General features: G+C 38.2%; 1 protein-coding gene across 3 annotated transcripts in view; it reads right to left on the bottom strand.

Moving 5' to 3' along the window:
* Window positions 1-1,010: 1,010 nt before the first annotated feature.
* The window catches only part of LOC5569818 (clavesin-1), a 54,570-nt gene continuing 35,020 nt past the window's right edge, over window positions 1,011-20,560 (bottom strand). For all 3 annotated transcript variants that reach the window (XM_021847995.1, XM_021847993.1, XM_021847994.1), the window contains exon 7: window positions 1,011-1,260. In XM_021847995.1, the coding sequence (XP_021703687.1) occupies window positions 1,226-1,260 (35 nt within the window). In that variant the 3' untranslated portion in view covers window positions 1,011-1,225. The remainder of the gene's footprint in view (window positions 1,261-20,560) is intronic.

The following is a 20,560-nucleotide window of genomic DNA, read 5'->3' as shown; positions in this document are numbered from 1 at the left end:
TTTTTCTCAACAAATTTGCCATTTTTTTGTAATTTCATTGCAAATCAATCAACTTTTCATTGAGAAGTTGATCTACATAACGGCCTAGTTTTCCTACCAAAAGAAACAGTGCTGAAAAGTGCTACTTTTCAGCATTAATAAACATCCGTTTGTAGGTCCGGATTAAGGCGGATTTGGATCATCCAACGGATAGTCAGAAGCTAGTTGACTGTGAGAGATGCTGAGTTGGAATAGGATCTTCTTGTGGACGTGAAGGAGGCTGTAATGTTTAAGTTCACAGTCAAAATGGCTTTATGGAATGGAAGTGTAAAAAATCGTGACAGTCATTCCACAGCCTACCTGGTTGAGAAAAACTGAGCTCTTCCAACGCATGGAAGCCCATATGGAATTTCTTGAAATATGTTCATGCTCCAAGAATACCAACTATAACGGCATTTTTCGTAATTACAAAAAAAATGTTGTATGCAACTCGTTGCAAAATTCGATTTTTTTTTCAGCACAAGTCGTATTCGTCCAAATCGGCAATCCTCGGTGGATAAATGTACGACTCGTGCTGAAAAAAACCATCATTTTACAACTTGTTGCATAAAAAAAGTATGATAAATTTAGCAGAAATAATGAACTTTATGATTCTTCCTGTTTTTTCCTGGCTTATTTAACCTAATCTGAAAATTAATTCTCTATTTTTATCTCGGGGTGCTATTTCTTACAGTTGATGTCGAAATACACGGAGCAGTCGAAAGATACAAATCTCTAATTGTAATTGGACAATATAGTGCTTAATCCACTTTAATATTACTCCAGCTAAAATTTGACTTTAAAGTTTAATATTTTTTACTCAATTTGATATTTTTGAACCATATACACAAATTTTGTGTAGATGATTAAGAATATGTAGCAACATTTTTAACTTATTATAATGACGTGATCTACTTCACATAAAGACGTTTTGCAAAGAGATAGAAAATGTGATATTCACTTCCCAAATGTAATTAATTTCTTATTTCATGTTTGTATATGTTGTCCTTCATGATGTTATTCCTATAACATAATTTATTTATTATGCCATTTATTTTAAATTACAATAAACCAGCCAACATCTGAATACTTTACACCAACCTTGCTGCATATAGTGTACGACCTAACTCTTTTTACTGAGCTTCGTCTTATCCGGGACCATGTGTAGTTCAGGAACCCTAATCCAGGAATTCAACTATAAGGCGTTCTATGACTTATCAGCATATCCATACGAGTTCAGAGCTGGAAATAAAAATAAAAATGTTAAATTGGTGTTTCGCAAAATTTTCTCTTACATGTGTGATTTCAACATTTTGTGATCCAGCGTTCAGGTGGTAATGATGACGATGTAGGTCATGGTAAGTATTCCCGAGCAGATGGAAAAAGCTGACCAAGATCATAATATGTTGATCTAAAGTAATTACTGACGATCATAATAAGCTAGGGTAAGTGTACCAGTTGGGTGGTAAATGACTGGACAATGCGTACCATTGGTACTTCGCGTACCTGCAGGTATAAAATAGACCCCATTTGTGGTCCTTAGCCTCTTGTCCAGTAACTCCTATCCCTACCTCCCCGTGGTGCCGCCTGGGATACGAGTAACCGTAGGGAAGATCGGGTAACCAACCCTGGTGGAACCTTGGTCGTATGCTGACAGGGAAGGGGGGCTCCTCTCTTCTGAGGGTGTAGCTTATCAGAGCGTCTGTTCTCCATGTTAGGGGCGGCTCAAAACAGCGTCTGTTCTCCATGTTAGGAGCGGCTGATCATCGTCCTAGTGCCAGCGTGGGACTCTAAACAGTGCTGTGCACGATGATCCTCCGGCGAGACAGGGGGTTGGTGCAGGCCTTACAAGCCAGCCGTAAAAATCATCAGTACAGGAAGCATACAATGTTAATTCGGACCGGAACAATCGGCATAGACCCAGGCATCGAAAACGGACTAACGATTGGAAACTCGGATCATGGAACTGTAAGTCTCTCAATTTCTTGGGAAGTACCCGCATTCTTTCCGAATTATTGAGGGTCCGCAAGTTCGACATCGTAGCGCTGCAGGAGGTTTGCTGGAAAGGGTCGACGGTACATACGTATAGGGATGGTTATACCATCTACCAGAGCTGCGGCAATAGACATGAGCTGGGCACAGCTTTTATCGTGATGGGCGAAATGCAGAGGCGCGTGATTGGGTGGTGGCCAATCGACAACAGAATGTGCAAGTTGAGGATCAAAGGCCGTTTCTTCAATATCAGCATAATCAACGTGCACAGCCCTCACCTAGCAAGTGACGATGACGATAAGGACGCTTTCTACGCGCAGCTGGAACGTGAATACGACGGCTGCCCAAGCCATGATGTCAAAATCGTTATCGGAGATCTCAACGCTCAGGTTGGCCAGGAGGCGGAATTTAGACCGATTATAGGGAAGTTCAGCGCTCACCAGCTTACGAACGAAAACGGCCTTAGACTGATTGATTTCGCCGCCTCCAAAAACATGGCCATACGTAGTACCTACTTCCAGCACAGCCTCCCGTATCGGTACACCTGGAGATCACCCCAACAGACTGAATCACAAATCGACCACGTTTTGATTGATGGAAGGCACTTCTCGGACATTATCGACGTCAGAACCTATCGCGGCGCAAACATCGATTCGGACCACTACCTTGTGACGGTTAAAGTGCGCCAACGACTCTCCGTTGTGAACAACATTCGGTACCGACGCCCGCCCCGGTACAATCTGGAGCGACTCAAGCAACCCGAAGTCGCAACTGAATACGCGCAAAGCCTTGAGGCAGCGTTGCCGGAAGAGGGAGAGCTCACCGAAGCCCCTCTTGAGGACTGCTGGAGTAGTCTCAAAGCAGCCATAAACAACGCAGCGGAAGGTGCCATTGGGTTCGTGGAAGCAAATCGACGGAACGGTTGGTTCGACGAGGAGTGTCAGACGGTTTTGGACGAGAAGAATGCAGCGCGGGCGATGATGCTGCAGCAAGGCACCCGTCAAAACGTGGAACGATACAAACAGAAGCGAAGACAGCAAACCCATCTATTCCGGGATAAAAAGCGCCGCCTGGAAGAGTTGGAGTGCGAAGAGATGGAGCAGTTGTATCGTTCTCAAGAAACACGTAAGTTCTACAAGAAACTAAATGCATCCCGCAAAGGCTTTGTGCCACGAGCCGAAATGTGCCGGGATAAGGATGGTGGTATCTTGACGGACGAACGTGAGGTGATTGAAAGGTGGAAGCAGCACTACGATGAACACCTAAACGGCGCAGAGGAGGAAGATCAAGACAGCAGGAGGAATGGCTTCATCAGTACGGCGGATGAGGGAGACGTGCCAACTCCCACCATAGGTGAAGTTAAGGATGCTATCAAACAGCTCAAGAACAACAAAGCAGCTGGAAAGGATGGTATTGGAGCGGAACTTATTAAAATGGGCCCGGACAGGTTGGCCACTTGTCTGCACCGATTGATAGCCAGAATCTGGGATACAGAACAGCTACCGGAGGAGTGGAAGGAGGGAATAATATACCCAATATACAAAAAGGGTGACAAGTTAGAATGTGAGAACTATCGAGCGATCACCATTCTTAATGCAGCCTATAAAGTGCTTTCCCAGATCATCTTCCGCCGTCTATCGCCACTGGCAAGCAGATTTGTTGGAAGTTATCAAGCCGGATTTGTGGACGGTCGATCGACGACAGACCAAATCTTTATGTTGCGGCAGATCCTCCAAAAGTGTCGCGAATATCAAGTCCCTACGCACCACCTATTCATCGATTTCAAAGCGGCCTACGATACCATCGACCGCGAAGAGCTATGGAAGATTATGGACGAGAACGGTTTTCCCGGGAAACTGACTAGACTGATCAAAGCTACGATGGATAGTGTACAGTGCTGTGTGAAGATATCGGGTGCTTTATCGGACCCGTTTGAAACACGCAAAGGACTTCGACAAGGCGATGGTCTTTCCTGCCTCCTGTTCAATATTGCGCTAGAAGGTGTTATGAAACGGGCGGGCTTCAACATGCGGGGCACGATCTTCAATAAATCCAGCCAGTTCATTTGTTTCGCTGACGACGTGGACATTGTCGGAAGAACGTTCCAAGTGGTTGCTGAACAGTATACCAGGCTGAAACGTGAAGCAGATCGGGTTGGATTGAAGGTAAATACGTCGAAGACGAAATATCTGCTGGCTGGAGGAACCGAGCGCGATAGAGCTCGCATAGGCAGACGCGTGACGATCGACGGGGATGAGTTCGAGGTGGTGGATGAATTCGTCTACCTCGGATCATTGATAACGTCGGATAACAACTGCAGCAGAGAAATTCGAAGACGTATCATCGCCGGAAGTCGTGCTTACTATGGACTCCACAAGACCTTGCGGTCTGGTAAACTTCACTTCCGTACTAAGTGTACCATGTACAAGACGCTAATAAGACCGGTAGTCCTCTACGGGCATGAGACGTGGACAATGCTCGAAGAGGACCTGCAAGCGCTAGGAGTTTTTGAACGACGTGTGCTTAGGACGATCTTCGGCGGAGTATGCGAGAACGGCGTATGGAGGAGAAGAATGAACCACGAGCTTGCGCAACTCTACGGTGAACCCAGTATCACGAAAGTCGCCAAAGCTGGAAGGGTACGATGGGCGGGACACGTTGTGAGAATGCCGGACAACAATCCCGCAAAAATGGTGTTCAACTCAAATCCGGCCGGTACAAGACGAAGGGGAGCGCAACGAGCTAGGTGGTTTGACCAAGTGGAGCAGGATCTTGGAAGTGTGGGGCGATCGAGGAATTGGAGGTTAGCAGCCATGGACCGAGTTAGTTGGCGTAACATTGTGGCGCAGGTCATGTCTTGAAGGACGTAGCGCCAGCAAAAGAAAGAAAGAAGAAGTGTACCAGTTATGGCCATAGTGGTTCCCTATTTTGCCGTACGTGATAACTTGAATGTTTCAACATATTGAAAAGTTTTTTGTGTTTTAGCAATAACACATAGGCTTGAAGTTAAAACATCCAAATAGATTAAAAATGTGAAAGTTATCAAAATTTTTCATATGGCCAAATAGGGAACCACAATGGCCATAACTGGTAAACTTTTCCTATTGGCTTGTTGGAGATAAGAGATAAAAGATCAAAAATAATATCAAAAATTAATATGGAGAAGTATTGAACAATATCTTGTTAAGATATTGTAAGATCAAAACAATATCTGGCAAGTTTATTGATTGACCAACAAACCAAAATTAAAATATGATCTGATGGTGAAGAATAAAAATAATCAAAAAGCTGGCAAATCAGGATCGAACCCTCAATCTTCAGATCTATACACAAATCTGCTAACCAATCGGTTATACCTATCAGTTGAAAAATCAAGGGAATAAGAGCATCATTTTCTTCGCTTTCTGAGAATACTTTTTGCTCTTAGAGGTGGCCCTGACGTCACACTGTTCAGTCCCGGACACCCTGTATATAATATTAACTACAATAGTTAATTAAAATATGTTCAGTATATGTTGATATACTTTTTATGGGCTACATTTTATACATATAATTTTGATTTTCATATTTTTTTCAATGATCTGCTGATTTCATAGCTTATCGAAAGTCTAACCCCATACATTTAACGGAATTTAACTAAATCGTGTTTTGAATTATTTAAACGTACTTGAAAATGGACTATGCTTTGCCATATAAAAACATCAGAGTTTCACGCATAGGGTCAACTGTGGTTATTCCCTTCGTAGTCGTGAATAAGTGCCGACTGTATTCAATGTCTGCGGATAGAGATGCCCTCATCAGTCAATTGAGAATACGATGGTCAGTGATTACTAGAGTGATGAAATTTTAGCTCTCCTATTCCTAACCCTTAAAAGTCCGAGACAAACCTTGAATTTTTAAATGGCCACAATTCAGAGAGCAGTAGATCAATTAATTTGAAATAAATACGATAAGTTGGTCTAACAATCCTCGGGTGAGACATCCTCCCTGATCCCTCCCCCTTCTCAAGGTAACGGAAAAAACGTGGACAGGAGGGGTGCAAAATTGGTTTCAAACGGGTATCTCAACATCCAAATGAGCTAGAAGGTTGGTGTCTTCGGCAAAGTTATTTACCAGATCGAAGGCTATCTGGTGGTGGGGGGCCAGAATGAAAATTTATCCGCTAGGTGGCGTTAGTTGCGAATTTTCTACAATTGCCTGTATTTTAAGAACCTTGAAAGATAGAAGGTTGGTGTCTTCGGAAGAGATGTTCAGCATATGAAGGACTATCTAGCTGAGAAGAGTCTGATTGTGAATTCCGCTAGGTGGTGCTGGTAAAAAGAAATGTACAACCTTCTCTGCTTCAAGGTTCTTAGCAGCTAGGAAAAGATATTCAGCAGATTTTGGGCTATCTGGCGGTGAAGAGTTTGAATTACAGATTATCCGCTAGGTTGCGCTAGTTACAAATTTTCTACAATTGTTTGTATCTTAACGTCCTTATCAGCTAAAAGGTTGGTGTCTTCAGCATATTTGAGAAAATTGAAGATTTGTTTTTACTAGCGACACCAAGCAGATGAATTTCCAATCAAACTCTTCACTGCCATATAGCCCTTGATCTGCTGATCGTCCTGTCCACGCTTTTTCCGTTACCAAGAAAGGGGGGAGGAGTTAGGGGGCGGTCTCACCCAAGGATTGTAAGACCAACTAACCGCATTTACTTCAATTTTTTTTTTAAATTATTGATCTACTAGTATCTGAATTGTGGTCATTTAAACATTCAAGGTTCGTCTCGAGCTTCAAAGGGTTAAACGATGTCAACTGTGGTACACAGCATTTTTCTCCTTTTCCGGACAACAATTGTGTGTACACGCCGTTTGTATTTCAAATGAAAATTACTAGGGAAAAGGCCAACGTTTTGTATTTAGTCCGTTATCTCTTCGTCATAATATTCGGTGTGAAAGTTCACTAACTCTCCCGAAGTTGAATCCTCCCAGCTAGCAAACCATTTTGGTAGGACGTCAGGATAAATTGTTGTTCAAACAATTTGATAAAAACTGTAGCGCTTGAAAACCATTTGTAAAATGGTTTAAAAAAAACATATTTCATGTTTATTTTTTTCTGTTTATGGATCAGTTTCATACAAGTTAAATTTAATTTGTGGTGTTTTCAATATTGTTCTATTCATACTGTTACCATGAAATAAGGAGACAGCTGAGTAAATAAGTAAAAAATATGTATGGGCTCATGAAGCTAACAGTAATAAGTTAAGGTACAACATATCTATGACATTGACCAGAAAATCAGTTTTGTTAGGGGTATGTTTGTTTTTTGCATTGTTGAGAATCAAATGTCAGTTTATCATCAACAATATTTTTTTATTTTAGCCTAATCTTCTCCAATATTACTCAACGTTTTTAATTTACCCCCGGTTAGTTTTCAAGTTTGATGTTAGTACGATGTACTACATTCATTCATGGTAGTAAAAATTATATCAAATGTCAGTAAAATGGGATAGAAAATTGGCTTGAAAACAAGGCCGGTAAAAAGGTATCGGAGCAAAATGAACACTTGCGTGAAATTGGGTGATTCCAATATATTTAATGACTGTCAATTGTTCCGATATATAGAAGGGCTCACCCTCAATCATGATAGCTAAAAAGAACCTCTAGGTTCGTTACTTTGCTCAAAATTGAGATTCTTCAATCGCCTTGCTTATATGACAATTTGAAGCTGAGAAAAACTTAAAGTCAAATTTCAAAGGACAATTTAAGCAAAACATAAACTTTTATACCGTCAAACATTCCAAATGCAATACAGATTTAATGCATTGTATGAAGTTTTGATGAATTATGCATATTCTCAGAGATAGAGGGGTTGTCCGTTTCGCCCGTATGTTAATTATGCCCCTAATTCCCCTATACATTACCCGCCATAAGTATGGAATCGCATCATCTAGTATTGCAACACCTCAGTTGAATATTGCAGCACCCCCCAAAAAGTTTTGCATCATCCGTAAACTATTGCACTAATGACGCAATATCTTGGAAACCTTACTTACTAGAAAGCTGCGGTCTTCAGCAAAGTTGTTCAGAAGCCTTACGGCGTTCATCAGCTGAAATTTTCAATGCGCCATTTTGCCGCTACGTGGCGCTAGTGTGCATGTAGTTTGGTCATATTCTAGCAGGCTCTAGCTCATGAACCTGACCACCTAGAACGTTCGTGTCTTCAGCAAAGTTGTTCAGAAGCTTCAAAGCAATGTGAGGCAGCACTGATTGGTTAGCAATTTTGCCGCTACGTGGTGCTAGTGTGCATGTCGTTTGGTCATATTCTAGCAGGCTCTAGCTCATGAACCTGACCACCTAGAACGTTCGTGTCTTGAGCAAAGTTGTTCAGAAGCTTCAAAGCAATGTGAGGCAGCACTGATTGGTTAGCAATTTTTCCGCTACGTGGCGCTAGTGTGCATGTAGTTTGGTCATATTCTAGCAGGCTCTAGCTCATGAACCTGACCACCTAGAACGTTAATGTCTTCAGCAAAGTTGTTCAGAAGCTTCAAAGCAATGTGAGGCAGCACTGATTGGTTAGCAATTTTGCCGCTACGTGGCGCTTTGCTTGGCTACTGTAGAGTGAATTTCAAGATTTTTTCCAACCCTGATCAAATTCATGGATTTAGACAACAGGAGTTTTTGCTACTGAATCAATTCAAAAGATTAAAATGTTCAGCTGGCCTTTGTTAATGTAGCAGCAAAATTCATCCCTAAAAATTGCAACTCTTAAAATGGTGTAAAACATAAATATTTTGGGTGTTGAAGTTCACGGGAAAAGATATTTAGATATTCTGAATACAGACTGGTAACATGGTAACGTCTGTGGCTACAAAGCAAAGCCATACTGGAAAACTTAAGCAAAGATGGCTCTTACAAATGTCAATAAATATGGAAGTCCCTAAAAAACACTAAACTGAGAAGCAGTCTCATCATAGTGAGGACGTTAATACCAAAAAGAAGAATAATACACACTAGGTGTGGCAAAGAATGAATCAAATGTTGCACGTTCTGAATTCCATTCGTTTAGCTACAACTTTGTTAAAAATACTTCCCAGATCATCAAGGTAATCGAAATTGCCTAATTTAACATGCATATAAGCACCGCGTGATTTGAAAAGTGTGGTGCTTCTAATTCCTCTCACGTTTTTCTACCACTTTGCTGAGGACTTTCTTGGTGATCTTGATCATTCAATACTGTTTACTACAAAAATAAATAGTAGAATTGCGAACCAAACATTGCTGCGTTCAGTTGCCCTTAGTCTTTTAAACAACTAAAAATAAATACAGAAATATTTCTAACCAATCAGTGCTGTCTCACATTGCTTTTAAGCTTCTGAACAACATTGCTCAAGACACGAACATTCAAGGTGGTCAGTAGGGTGCCAATGAAAATCGATTTTTCGAATTTCAAAAAAAGGTAGTGCTCAAAAGTTTTGTCTCCTCGAAAAAAGTCCCCATGCAAAATTTGAGCTCAATCGGACTTCATTAAGTGGACCCCCAAAGCGGTCAAAGTTTGGCTTTTTTGACCCATGAAAAATCTCCAAAGGGGGGGGTACATGAAATTTCCGAAATCGAAATTTTTTTTTTGATGCCAGATGTCTTAGAAATGCATGAAACGTCGAGATCTGGTGTTATTTGGAAATTTTTTTTTTTGAAAATATCGACCTTTTGGGGCTTAGTAATTTTTTGAGTTGGGGGAGTGAATTGAATTTGAAATGAACGATTTGAATTCAATTGCTTAGAAATTCAAGGCAATAGTATTGAAACATATCCTATATCATTGTTGGCCACTGAAAGCATATTATATGTGATATTTCATTAGGGTGGTCCTTTTTGTTAAAAAATAAAAAAAAATAAGAAATAGAATTTTAATTGAATATTGAAGACAATAGTATTGGAACATCTCTCACATTATCGTAAGCCATTTTCTACATTTAAATTATGGTATTTTATTAGGGTGGTTCACTTATTTTCCCTTAGGCTTTCTGTCGAAAAATCATAATTTGAATGGGATATTAAAAACAATAGTATTTTATCACCTCTTTCATCATCGTAGGGCATTTCCTTCATTACTTTCGTGATATTTTATTAGGGTGGCTCACTATTTTCCATTGGTGTTTGCCGAAAATTAAAAAAAAATCAAGAAATTTTGAATTTGATCCTTTTTTTAGCACAATAGTATTTTAACACCTCTTTTATAATCGTAGGCCATTGTCTTCATTTTTGTTTTGAGAGGCTTTAAATTCCTCTGAATTCATGCGCCTCTGGTTCCATTTGGACACTGTTAACATATTTCATTAGGGAGTTTCTCTCATTTTCCATTAGGGTGCCTCATTTTTCGAATAGTTTGAAACTATGATTTCTCGCAAAAGTCTCGTTCACTTTCCTTAATTATGGTGTCATTGTAAAAATTTCAACCTTAATATCTACAGACCGAAAGATTATGGTGTGGACTACTACATAATATTTGCGTAATGTTCGACGAAAAATGTAAGGGTAACTTAGTTAACAATAAAAGAGTTTTCTAGAAAGCCTCTCATTGCTAGAAAGGTCCTTTTGAAAAGTTTTGCGTGATTTTCATTCGGAATGCAACACAGAGGAAATTTCGCAGGAAATTCTAAAGGAAATTCCGAAGGAAATTCCAGAGGAAATTCTAGAGAAAATTCTGAAGGAAATTCCAGAGAAAATTTGGAAGGAAATTCCAGAGAAAATCCCGAAAGAAATTCCAGAGGAAATTCCAAAGGAAATTTCAGAGATAATTTCGAAGAAAATTCTAGGGGAAATACGGAAGGAAATTCCAAAGGAAATTCCGAATGAAATTCCAGAGGAAGTTCCGAAGGAAATTCCAGAGGAAATTCAGAAGGAAATTCCAGAGGATATTCCGAAGGAAATTCCAGAGAAAATTCCGAAGGAAATTCCAGAGAAAATTACAGAGAAAATTCCGAAGGAAACCGAGGAAACGAAAATTGTAGAGGTACTTCCGAAGAAAATTCCGAAATAATTTCAAAGCTTCAAAAGAAATTCCAAATGAAATTCCGAATCAAATTTAGCATGAAGCTCCAAAAGGAATTCCGAAGGAAACTCCAGAAGAAATTCCGAAGCAAATGGCAAAGTAAATTTCGATGAAAATAACTAAGCAATTTTCTATGGAATATCCAAAGCAAATTTGTAAGGAAATTCTCAAGAAAACTCTGTAGAAATTCCAAAGAAAATTGTAAAGGAAATTTCTAAGAATATTCCGCACTAAATTTCGAAGGTCCAAAAGAAATCCCAAATGAAATTCCGAAGAAAGCTCCAAAGAAAATTTCAAAGTAAATTCCAATGCTTCAAAAGAAATTCCAAATAATATTTCGAATACAATTCTGAAGGAAGCTCCAAAGATAATTACACAGGAAATTCCGAAACAAACTCTAGTAGAAATTCGGAAGGAAACTCCAAAGAAAATTCCAAAGCAAATTTCAAAGGAAACTCAAAAAGAAACTCCGAAGAAAATTCCAATGAAAAGTTCAGAATGAAATTCCAAAGGACACTACATAGGAAATTTCGAAGGAAATACCACAGAAAATTGAACAGGGCACTTCTAATGATACCGACGAAAATTCCACAGGATATTCCGAAGCAAATTCAAAATAAATTTCCAATTTTGATGAAAATTCCGTAGAAAATTTCAAAGAAAATTTCGTAGAAAAGTCCAATAAAAAACTTTAAAAGAAATTTCGAAGGAAATTCCGATTAAAATTCCAAAAGAAAATCCAAAGAAAATTCCGTTGAAAACTCCAACGAAAAAATCCATATGAAATTCCGACGAAATTTCTATAAGGAACTTTGTTACATCTTTGAAGAATAAACGAGAACTGTTTGTTAAAACTGGAATTGCCTACGTTGTCACAACCGAATCGCGTGTACTATAGCAAACAGAAGGCAACGTACTTTTGGTTCGGGAATGAAGGAGCCCAAGGCTGAGAATCTCTTTTGAAAATATAAACTAAACACTTTTGTTGCCCTTCATCGTCGCCCATCAAGCTATTATCATAATTTGAATACGTCAAAAATTGTTTCATTCCTTTTTTATCTGTATTTTGAATATGGCAGTTAGAGTTGTGCTTCACTGAATTCACTGATTATTGTTATTGGAACGTTTTATTTTAACTATTCAAAAGAAAACCTTAATGAAAATATCTTAACGAAGAGTTGCATGCCAATGAAGAATCATGATTCAAAACTACACAAACAAAGTTGATTTTTTAGATCTGTTGAGAATATTTTTTTTTATTTACAAATTAAATGATCACCCTTATGCAAAACTGAGGACAATAGCCCCAATGAAATATCACATATTATATGTTTACAGTGGCCTACGATGACATAGGAGTTGTTTAATTACTTATATTTTCTATTCCATAATTAATTATATTTTCTGTTCCATTCAAATTCTCATTTTTTTTTTAAAGGACCACCGCAATGGAATATAAGTGAGCCACCCTAATAAAATATCACGAATGTAATGAAGGAAATGCCCTACGATGATGAAAGAGGTGATAAAATACTATTGTTTTTAATATCCCATTCAAATTATGATTTTTCGATACAAAGGCCCACCCTAATGGAAAATAAGTGAACCACCCTAATAAAATACCACATATTAAATGTAGAAAATGGCTTACGATAATGTGAGAGATGTTCCAATACTATTGTCTTCAATATTCAATTAAAATTATATTTTTTATTATTTTTTTATTTTATAACAAAAAGGACCACCCTAATGGAAAGTAAATGAACCACCCTAATGAAATATCACATATAATATGCTTTCAGTGGCCAACAATGATATAGGATATGTTTCAATACTATTGCCTTGAATTTCTAAGCAATTGAATTCAAATCGTTCATTTCAAATTCAATTCACTCCCCCAACTCAAAAAATTACTAAGTCCCAAAAGGTCGATTTTTTCAAAAAAAAATTTTTCCAAATAACACCAGATCTCGACGTTTCATGCATTTCTAAGACATCTGGCATCAAAAAAAAAATTTCGATTTCGGAAATTTCATGTACCCCCCCCTTTGGAGATTTTTCATGGGTCAAAAAAGCCAAACTTTGACCGCTTTGGGGGTCCACTTAATGAAGTCCGATTGAGCTCAAATTTTGCATGGGGACTTTTTTCGAGGAGACAAAACTTTTGAGCACTACCTTTTTTTGAAATTCGATGGCAAAATTTTTCCCATACATTCCATTGGCAAGAGCCTGCTATAATATGACCAAATCACATGCACACTAGCGCCACGTAGCGGCAAAATTGCTAACCAATCTGTGCTGCCTCACATTGCATTTGACCCGTATAGGCCTGAGTGAAAGAAAAATTACTAAAACTCTCACCGCTCAGCGAATACTTAACGGATTCCAATGATTTTTGTCAGCATACTCGTACACATATCTAGTTTCTAAAAGTGGTAAAAGGAAATCTGGAATGTTCATGTAGCTGGAGTTATTGCGGTGGATCCCTGGGTCAGGTCGGATGACAAGAGTTCTGTGCTTCTGTGCCCCTGGAGGTAGGCAAATTTCAAGTCACAGATAATTTCCAGAATCGGCTATAATGTGGCCACTATACCAAGGAGTTTTGAGAAAAACGCATCAGCGTAAACATTCTGATGATCGATTAAATTGAATAATTATGTCAACTGCATTTGATTGATCCTACAAATGACCATTTTCGGGTCTCCAGGATACCTCAAATTAATGATAAAGTGCACAATTTGTATCTTAACATCTGTTTCAAGCTTATGGGATCGCATTTCAGTGAACTTTTCTGTTCAATCTATACTTTTAGAGATTTGAAACGGTTTAGTACCTAACAAATCTAGAGCCGGTTCTTCAGGGCATCAAGTCCAAGTGGTCGCATCTGGTACACTCTTAACGAAGCAAAACTATTAGTTTTTAATGTTAAATATAAGATCTTAATGATTTATGCAAATTAAAATGAAAGCCATTGGAAATAAATAAAGATAACTTGGCATGTACCAAAAAATCACCTTTTTTCACCCGACTTGACCCAGTAACCCACCGCAATAACTCGGGCTACAGGAGTTTTCCCGAGTTCTTCTGGCCACTTCTAGAAACTAGATATGTGGGCCAGTATACTGACAAAAACTTATTTGAATCCGTTAAGTATTCGCTGAGTGGTAAGGGTTTTAGTATTTTTGCTTTCACTTAGGCCTATACGGGTTAAGCTTCTGAACAACTTTGCTGAAGGCACGAACATTCTAGGTGGTCAGGTTCATGAGCTAGAACCTGCTATAATATAACCAAATTACCTGCACACTAGCGCCACGTAGCGGAAAAATTGCTAATTAATCAGTGCTGCCTCACATTGCCTTGAAGCTTCTGAACAACTTTGCTGAAGACACGAACGTTCTAGGTGGTCAGGTTCATGAGCTAGAGCCTGCTAGAATATGACCAAATTACATGCACACTAGCGCCACGTAGCGGCAAAATTGCTAACCAATCAGTGCTGCCTCACATTGCATTTAAGCTTCTGAACAACTTTGCTGAAGGCACGAACATTCTAGGTGGTCAGGTTCATGAGCTAGAGCCTGCTATAATATGTTCAAATTATCAGCGCTGCCTCACATTGCTTTTAAGCTTCTGAACAACTTTGCTGAAGGCACGAACATTCTAGATGGCCAGGTTCATGAGCTAGAGCCTGCTTAACCCTCTAATACCCAACCCCGCCTTTAGACGGGGTACACTTTGGAAATTTGTGTATTTTTTCGTATCTCGGAAATCAAAATGATTTTATTTTTGGCTTAAACCTTGAGTCATAACACGCATATGAGAAAAGTTTTTTATGACTTTTGAAACTTTTTTGTATTTTTGAAAATTGTTTGAAAAATTGTATTCTTATACAACCTACAAATGCCTGAGGTGTATTTAACGTGTAATATAAAAAATCGTACCTTTTATATTTTTCTACTATTAACCTATAACAGAAGAAGGGCTTGGTGGTATTGAAATAATTCCAACCTGTGTTTCCGTTAATTACACGGAAAATAAAAATATTGTCAAAAAATTTGAAATTTATTATTTTAAAAAGTATTGTGAAAACTTGAATTTTTATTGTTGCCAAAAATCAGTAACTAGAAGAGGCTTCAAGAAAAAATGAAAAAGGATAGGGATGTTCAAAAATAAAAATTATAAAAATCAAAAACCAAAATTCATAGGTTTGCGAATAAAAATGAATCATTGCTCAAAACGTGTTTAGAACGATTTTAGATAACTAAAAATGATATTTAAATCGAAAATAAAAATTTGGGTATTAGAGGGTTAAATATGACCAAATTACATGCACACTAGCGCCACGTAGCGGCAAAATTGCTAACCAATCAGTGCTGCCTCACATTGCTTTGAAGCTTCTGAACAACTTTGCTGAAAACACGAACGTTCTAGGTGGTCAGGTTCATGAGCTAGAGCCTGCTTTCAGCTGATGAACGCCGTAAGGCTTCTGAACAACTTTGCAGAAGACCGCAGCTTTATAGTAAGTAAGGTTTCCAAGATATTGCGTCATTAGTGTAATAGTTTACGGGTGATGCTAAACTTTTCGGGGTGCTGCAATATTCAACTGAGGTGTTGCAATACTTGATGATGCGATTCCATACTTATGGCGGGTAGTGTATATAGCTGACAGGCATCAATTGACTGCCGTATTTTCGCATATGATGCATTATCGTGCTTACAGCGTCGGAATAATTATGAACTTTGTTGATTCAAACACATGAAATATGAATTTTGATTCAAATTCAGCAAATGAATTTCCGAACAAGCTGATAAACTTGCATGCAAATTAGTAGAAATAATCAAATTCTACATTTTCAACAGCCAATTTTCTAAAAATAAAACGTGCTATGATATTTTTGAAAACGCAATGGATTCAGCAACCCTAGAATAAATAAATAGCGGTATTATGACACTTAACACAAAAACGTGTTCCTCAGTGTTATTAGATAAAAGAATTGATGAACACTTGGATGACTTATCTAAAGTTTTAAATCCAAAGTGTCATAGATGGAGTGTTATCATTCTTATTTGGTTGCGATAAACTTTTGTGGACCACATCTATCAATATTCTATCACACAACGGGATGCCGAGCTCAATCACATTTATGCACATCTTGGAGTACTCGACAGCAGAAAGACCTTGAGTTCAATGGGTCCTATAACACTTCCCCGAATACCATTACCCCGAAAATCATCTCCCCGAAAACCAGTACCCCGAAAACCATTACCCCGAATGCAACGTTACCCCGAATGACATATTACCTCGAAAACCATAACCCCGAATGGCAAATTACCCCGAAAACCAGTTCCCCGAATGCGACACTTCCCCGAAAGTCAGTGATACACATCAAAAAAAATCTTCAAGGACGCTCGCGAATTTGAGCCAAAAATTCCATCTTTCTCGTTCTATGTACGACAAGCGAGGTTTTCCTGGCAGTGTTAAAATAATTGTCGGCGTAATAACTACCTACTAAAATTTTATCAGTATTTTTTTATTCTTTCAATCATCGGCTGTTCTTTCGAGATTGTATGATGCCAGTGTGAACGTTTTAACCAATGATTTTCCCTTCTTTGAGTTATAGGCTGTTCTTTCGAGTTGTACTGTCTGAGTTGAAGTTTGAGCGATAGCTGCCAAAAAAAATCAACTGACACAATTATCTTGAGTTGACAGTGACTTCAGACGAGCTACTTTGAAAATAAGCTCCTGCATTACTTGTCTGTATTACATCTTGTAGGTATTACAACTTCCAACAAGAGATTTGTCCTTCTTTTAATTATATTCTATTCTTTCAAAAATCGCACTTGTAAAGTGATTATCGGCATCATAATTGTTAATGATTTCATCAATGATTTTTTCTTCTTTTATCATAGGCTGTTCTTTAGCGATGCATTTTTTAAATAGTTGTCAGTATAATATCAGTAAACATTTTAATCTGAGATTTTTCAAACCATAGTCTAGTGCCATTCCAGAATATGTTGAACATCGATTAAGCATTACCATCAAATAATATAACGCATTTGAAAGAGGGCGGTAGAGGTCTCGAACATTAACATGTGAAAACAAAATCAGTATCAGCATTATCAGCAGTTCGAAAAATGTAGCAATGATTCTGTGAACACAGCCATCCTCACAAAATTAAGTGCCTGTGAGTGAGATTTTGGTTCTTACTTGACCCTTAAAGAATAGCTGTTGATTAAAAGAAGAATAAATCTTTGATAACAAGAACACGAATTCAAAAAAAAAATCAAGTAGTAAATTATATACCATTAGCGGCTTCCAAACTAGTACCGTTATTTAATATCATTGGGTAAAGTATACTTTGAAGTAGGGAACACTTCGTCGTATTGAGGAGAAGTTTTCTACTTCCGAATCTTTAGATTCTTTTTGTCATACATATATTAGCGACAATTTGATAGACAATTACCTCCAACGAACAAGAGAAGACGTGCTTAACCTCAACTAATTATCTTAAAAAATGTATGGTGTTGATTTGTCGAATCTCCATTTTGAATTTTTCGGGGCAAGCAAATTCGGGGTTAGGGTCCACTCGGGGAAATGGAATTCGGGGTAACGGACTATTCGGGGTAATGGATTTCGGGGTATTGGTGTTCGGGGTACTTAACCATCCCAAGTAACATTTTAAGTTTTTTCATTTACTACAAGCTGTTGTTACCACCACATCCTTAAAACTGGTTTTAGAACTTATTAGACTTAACAACCTTAATAAACCTTTGATAAAACTCCGTTTAACCCGAAGAGGCTTACACTACAGGAGGTTGTTAAGACTATACCTTAAAACTGCTTCTAACATTTTTGGTTTTGCATCGTATGCATACATCTACTCTTGTAGTGTACTATAAAACATATAAAGAGCTATTGTATAGTCTTATTGAGCTCAACTAGCGGTATCAGATCTCTTGCGATATCCTAAAATACGGAATAAAACCAAAGTCAAGAGCCTATGATTAAACAAACATCAACCAACAAGTTGTTTATAAGTCATAACCATTTTATAATGTTGAAAACATCATAATGTCTGCCGAATCATAATAATAAATTAAAATCATCATTTTTTGCGTGCCAGTAAATTTCCTTTTTATTGCGTGAAATTCATGCCAAAGAAAATTTACTGGTGGAACGACACAAATTTTTTTGATTTACAACAACGCGCCATAATTACGACATCATAATTGACTTTCTAATATTTTATTTCATTCCATTTTCTGAATGATGGCATGCTCATCACAATCACAAATTGAAATTCCCCACGCATGAACCCGAAACGGCGATAGTAAAAATGGATTCCATCGATTTAAATCTTGTTGGTTTTGTCTGGGATGGTTTAAGATCAAATGGTGATTATTCCGTACAATATAATCATTCATGAGAGCTTTTGATCTTATGAATCCTTTCGCAAAACCCTCCACTGTCGAAAATATTCCTAAATCAGATTGTGTATTCTGCGCTAAGACAAATAAGTTTTTTGGGATCCTTGGCTTAAACTTAATGCGCTCAGGAAAGCTAGTGCTGTCAAAGAGGTAAACAAATCGGAAGATATGATTTTGTGATGTTATTCAATGAACTAATTTTGCTTTGTTACGTATCTAATTATGGCTTCACTTTAATGAATTGTTGTGATAAGACCCGTGGTTCATCGGTTGAGCTGATGCAGAAAACGGTAAGTGATAGGTGCCTGTGGTGAAAGTGAAAGTTTGTTCATGCAGCTCATATGTTGTGTGCGGTATCGTTGTCTCACTAGAACGGGAAGTTCAGGCAAGCATGGGAAAAATATGCTACGGTAAGCAGATAACTGTACGAAATGAATATATGCCAGTTATTACTTCGTGTTCTAATTAACTCATATTCTATGTAGAGAATTATCATTATCGACATAATGATATTGGTAATCACACATGATCACACACAGACTGCATTCCAATAACATCAGACAGTTGAGATTTAAGAAGGTTTTAACATAACTTAGTGCAGTCTTGTCAGTTTTATCGATGTCTTTGAAAGACAAATATGATGAGGTTTTAAGTATAGGTTTTAATAGACACTACACAGCTCCTTCAAAATACAATTTATTATCAACAAGTTTGGCCGACAAATAAGTTTTAACGGAAGCACTTATAGGTATCTACAGAGCAATTTAAAGTGGTTTTTGCTGAAAAGACCGTTTAGCACTTTTCAATGCTGTATAAAATCTGTCAGGATTTAATGCATCTCTAATAAAACCTCCATAAATAACATCTAAGATCAAAGAGCATTGAAATTGTTACTTGGGATTCGGGGTATTGACTTTCGGGGTGATGGTTTTCGGGGTAATGGTATTCGGGGAAGTGTTATAGGATCGTTCAATGAACTGTAGTTGTAATGTGCAAAACTGGGTGCAATTTTGTTAATAACTGTAGGAGTTCTCATAGAAACACTAAGCCAATAACTGGCTCTGTCCCAGTAGAAACGTTGCGCCAAAAAGAAGAAGGAGATTTGTCGCATATCTTGTAATCTTCTAGAGATGCAATTTCATCGATTCTAAATATTTTTAAAATAAATAATGCTGACTCTGATCTAGATTTTTTTTATTCGTCGGGTTAAAAAACGATCAGTCCCAGAAAGTAGCATTTTTGAACCATGTGTTTTGTTCCTTATATTGAAAGCGTCTTGTTTCATTACGTTTTATCGATTGTGTTGCGACAGGTGATGATTTCGGAGATCCAAAGAGCGAAACTCGTTTTTTTTATGATGTGGAGTTTGCTTTTAGCTGCAATTTGTATTAGGTTCATTAATTATAAGTTCAAAAATAGTTCATAGGTAGTTTTAAGGCATGAGTAGCTCATAGGTTTACAAAATATTAGATATTAAGCAAAGTTTTAAACAGCAACTTACATTTTTAGTCCGTTTTATGTTCGAATCCTGTCCAACTAACTTTGCTGTACAATAAATTCACTGACAATTTAGTTTTCTGTTCTTCTAATCCGTGTGCGTCTTCTGTGGTGTCTATTTCAGTACTGACTATGTGTTCCTAAGCGATCGTGTAGTATTGTGTGTATTGTAGATGTGTTGTACACTTTAATATTTTTCTCCCTGCTGTTGGTACCACGCACCCCTAGGGAAATATTTAGGAGGCTACGGCGCCGTCCTGAACATTCCCCGACCCGTATTGCTCCGTGTCATCACGAGCTGTATCAGTCACTTCCAGGACGGCCAATTTTGACACCGGGCGACGTAGAACTCCGGTTGATGTCTTCACGTTTGCACTGCGGCACCTGCCATCTCGTCCCGGGAATACACGTAGTACGATCCCTCGAATCCAGCCGTTTCGTAGTCGATCTTCAACGATGATCACTAGATCGCCGGCAGAGACCGGCTTTGTGTCAACGAACCATTTGGTTCGTTTCGTAATGGTGGGAAGGTATTCCTTCACCCAGCGTGTCCAGAACTGATCCAAAAGACGTTGATATAAGAACCAACTCG

Source organism: Aedes aegypti, chromosome 2 (genome assembly GCF_002204515.2).
Source record: "Aedes aegypti strain LVP_AGWG chromosome 2, AaegL5.0 Primary Assembly, whole genome shotgun sequence".
In the NCBI taxonomy this organism is placed as follows: Eukaryota; Metazoa; Arthropoda; class Insecta; order Diptera; family Culicidae; genus Aedes; species Aedes aegypti.
The sequence above is the reverse complement of the archived record's forward strand: the minus strand, read 5'-3'. Positions and strand labels throughout refer to the sequence as shown.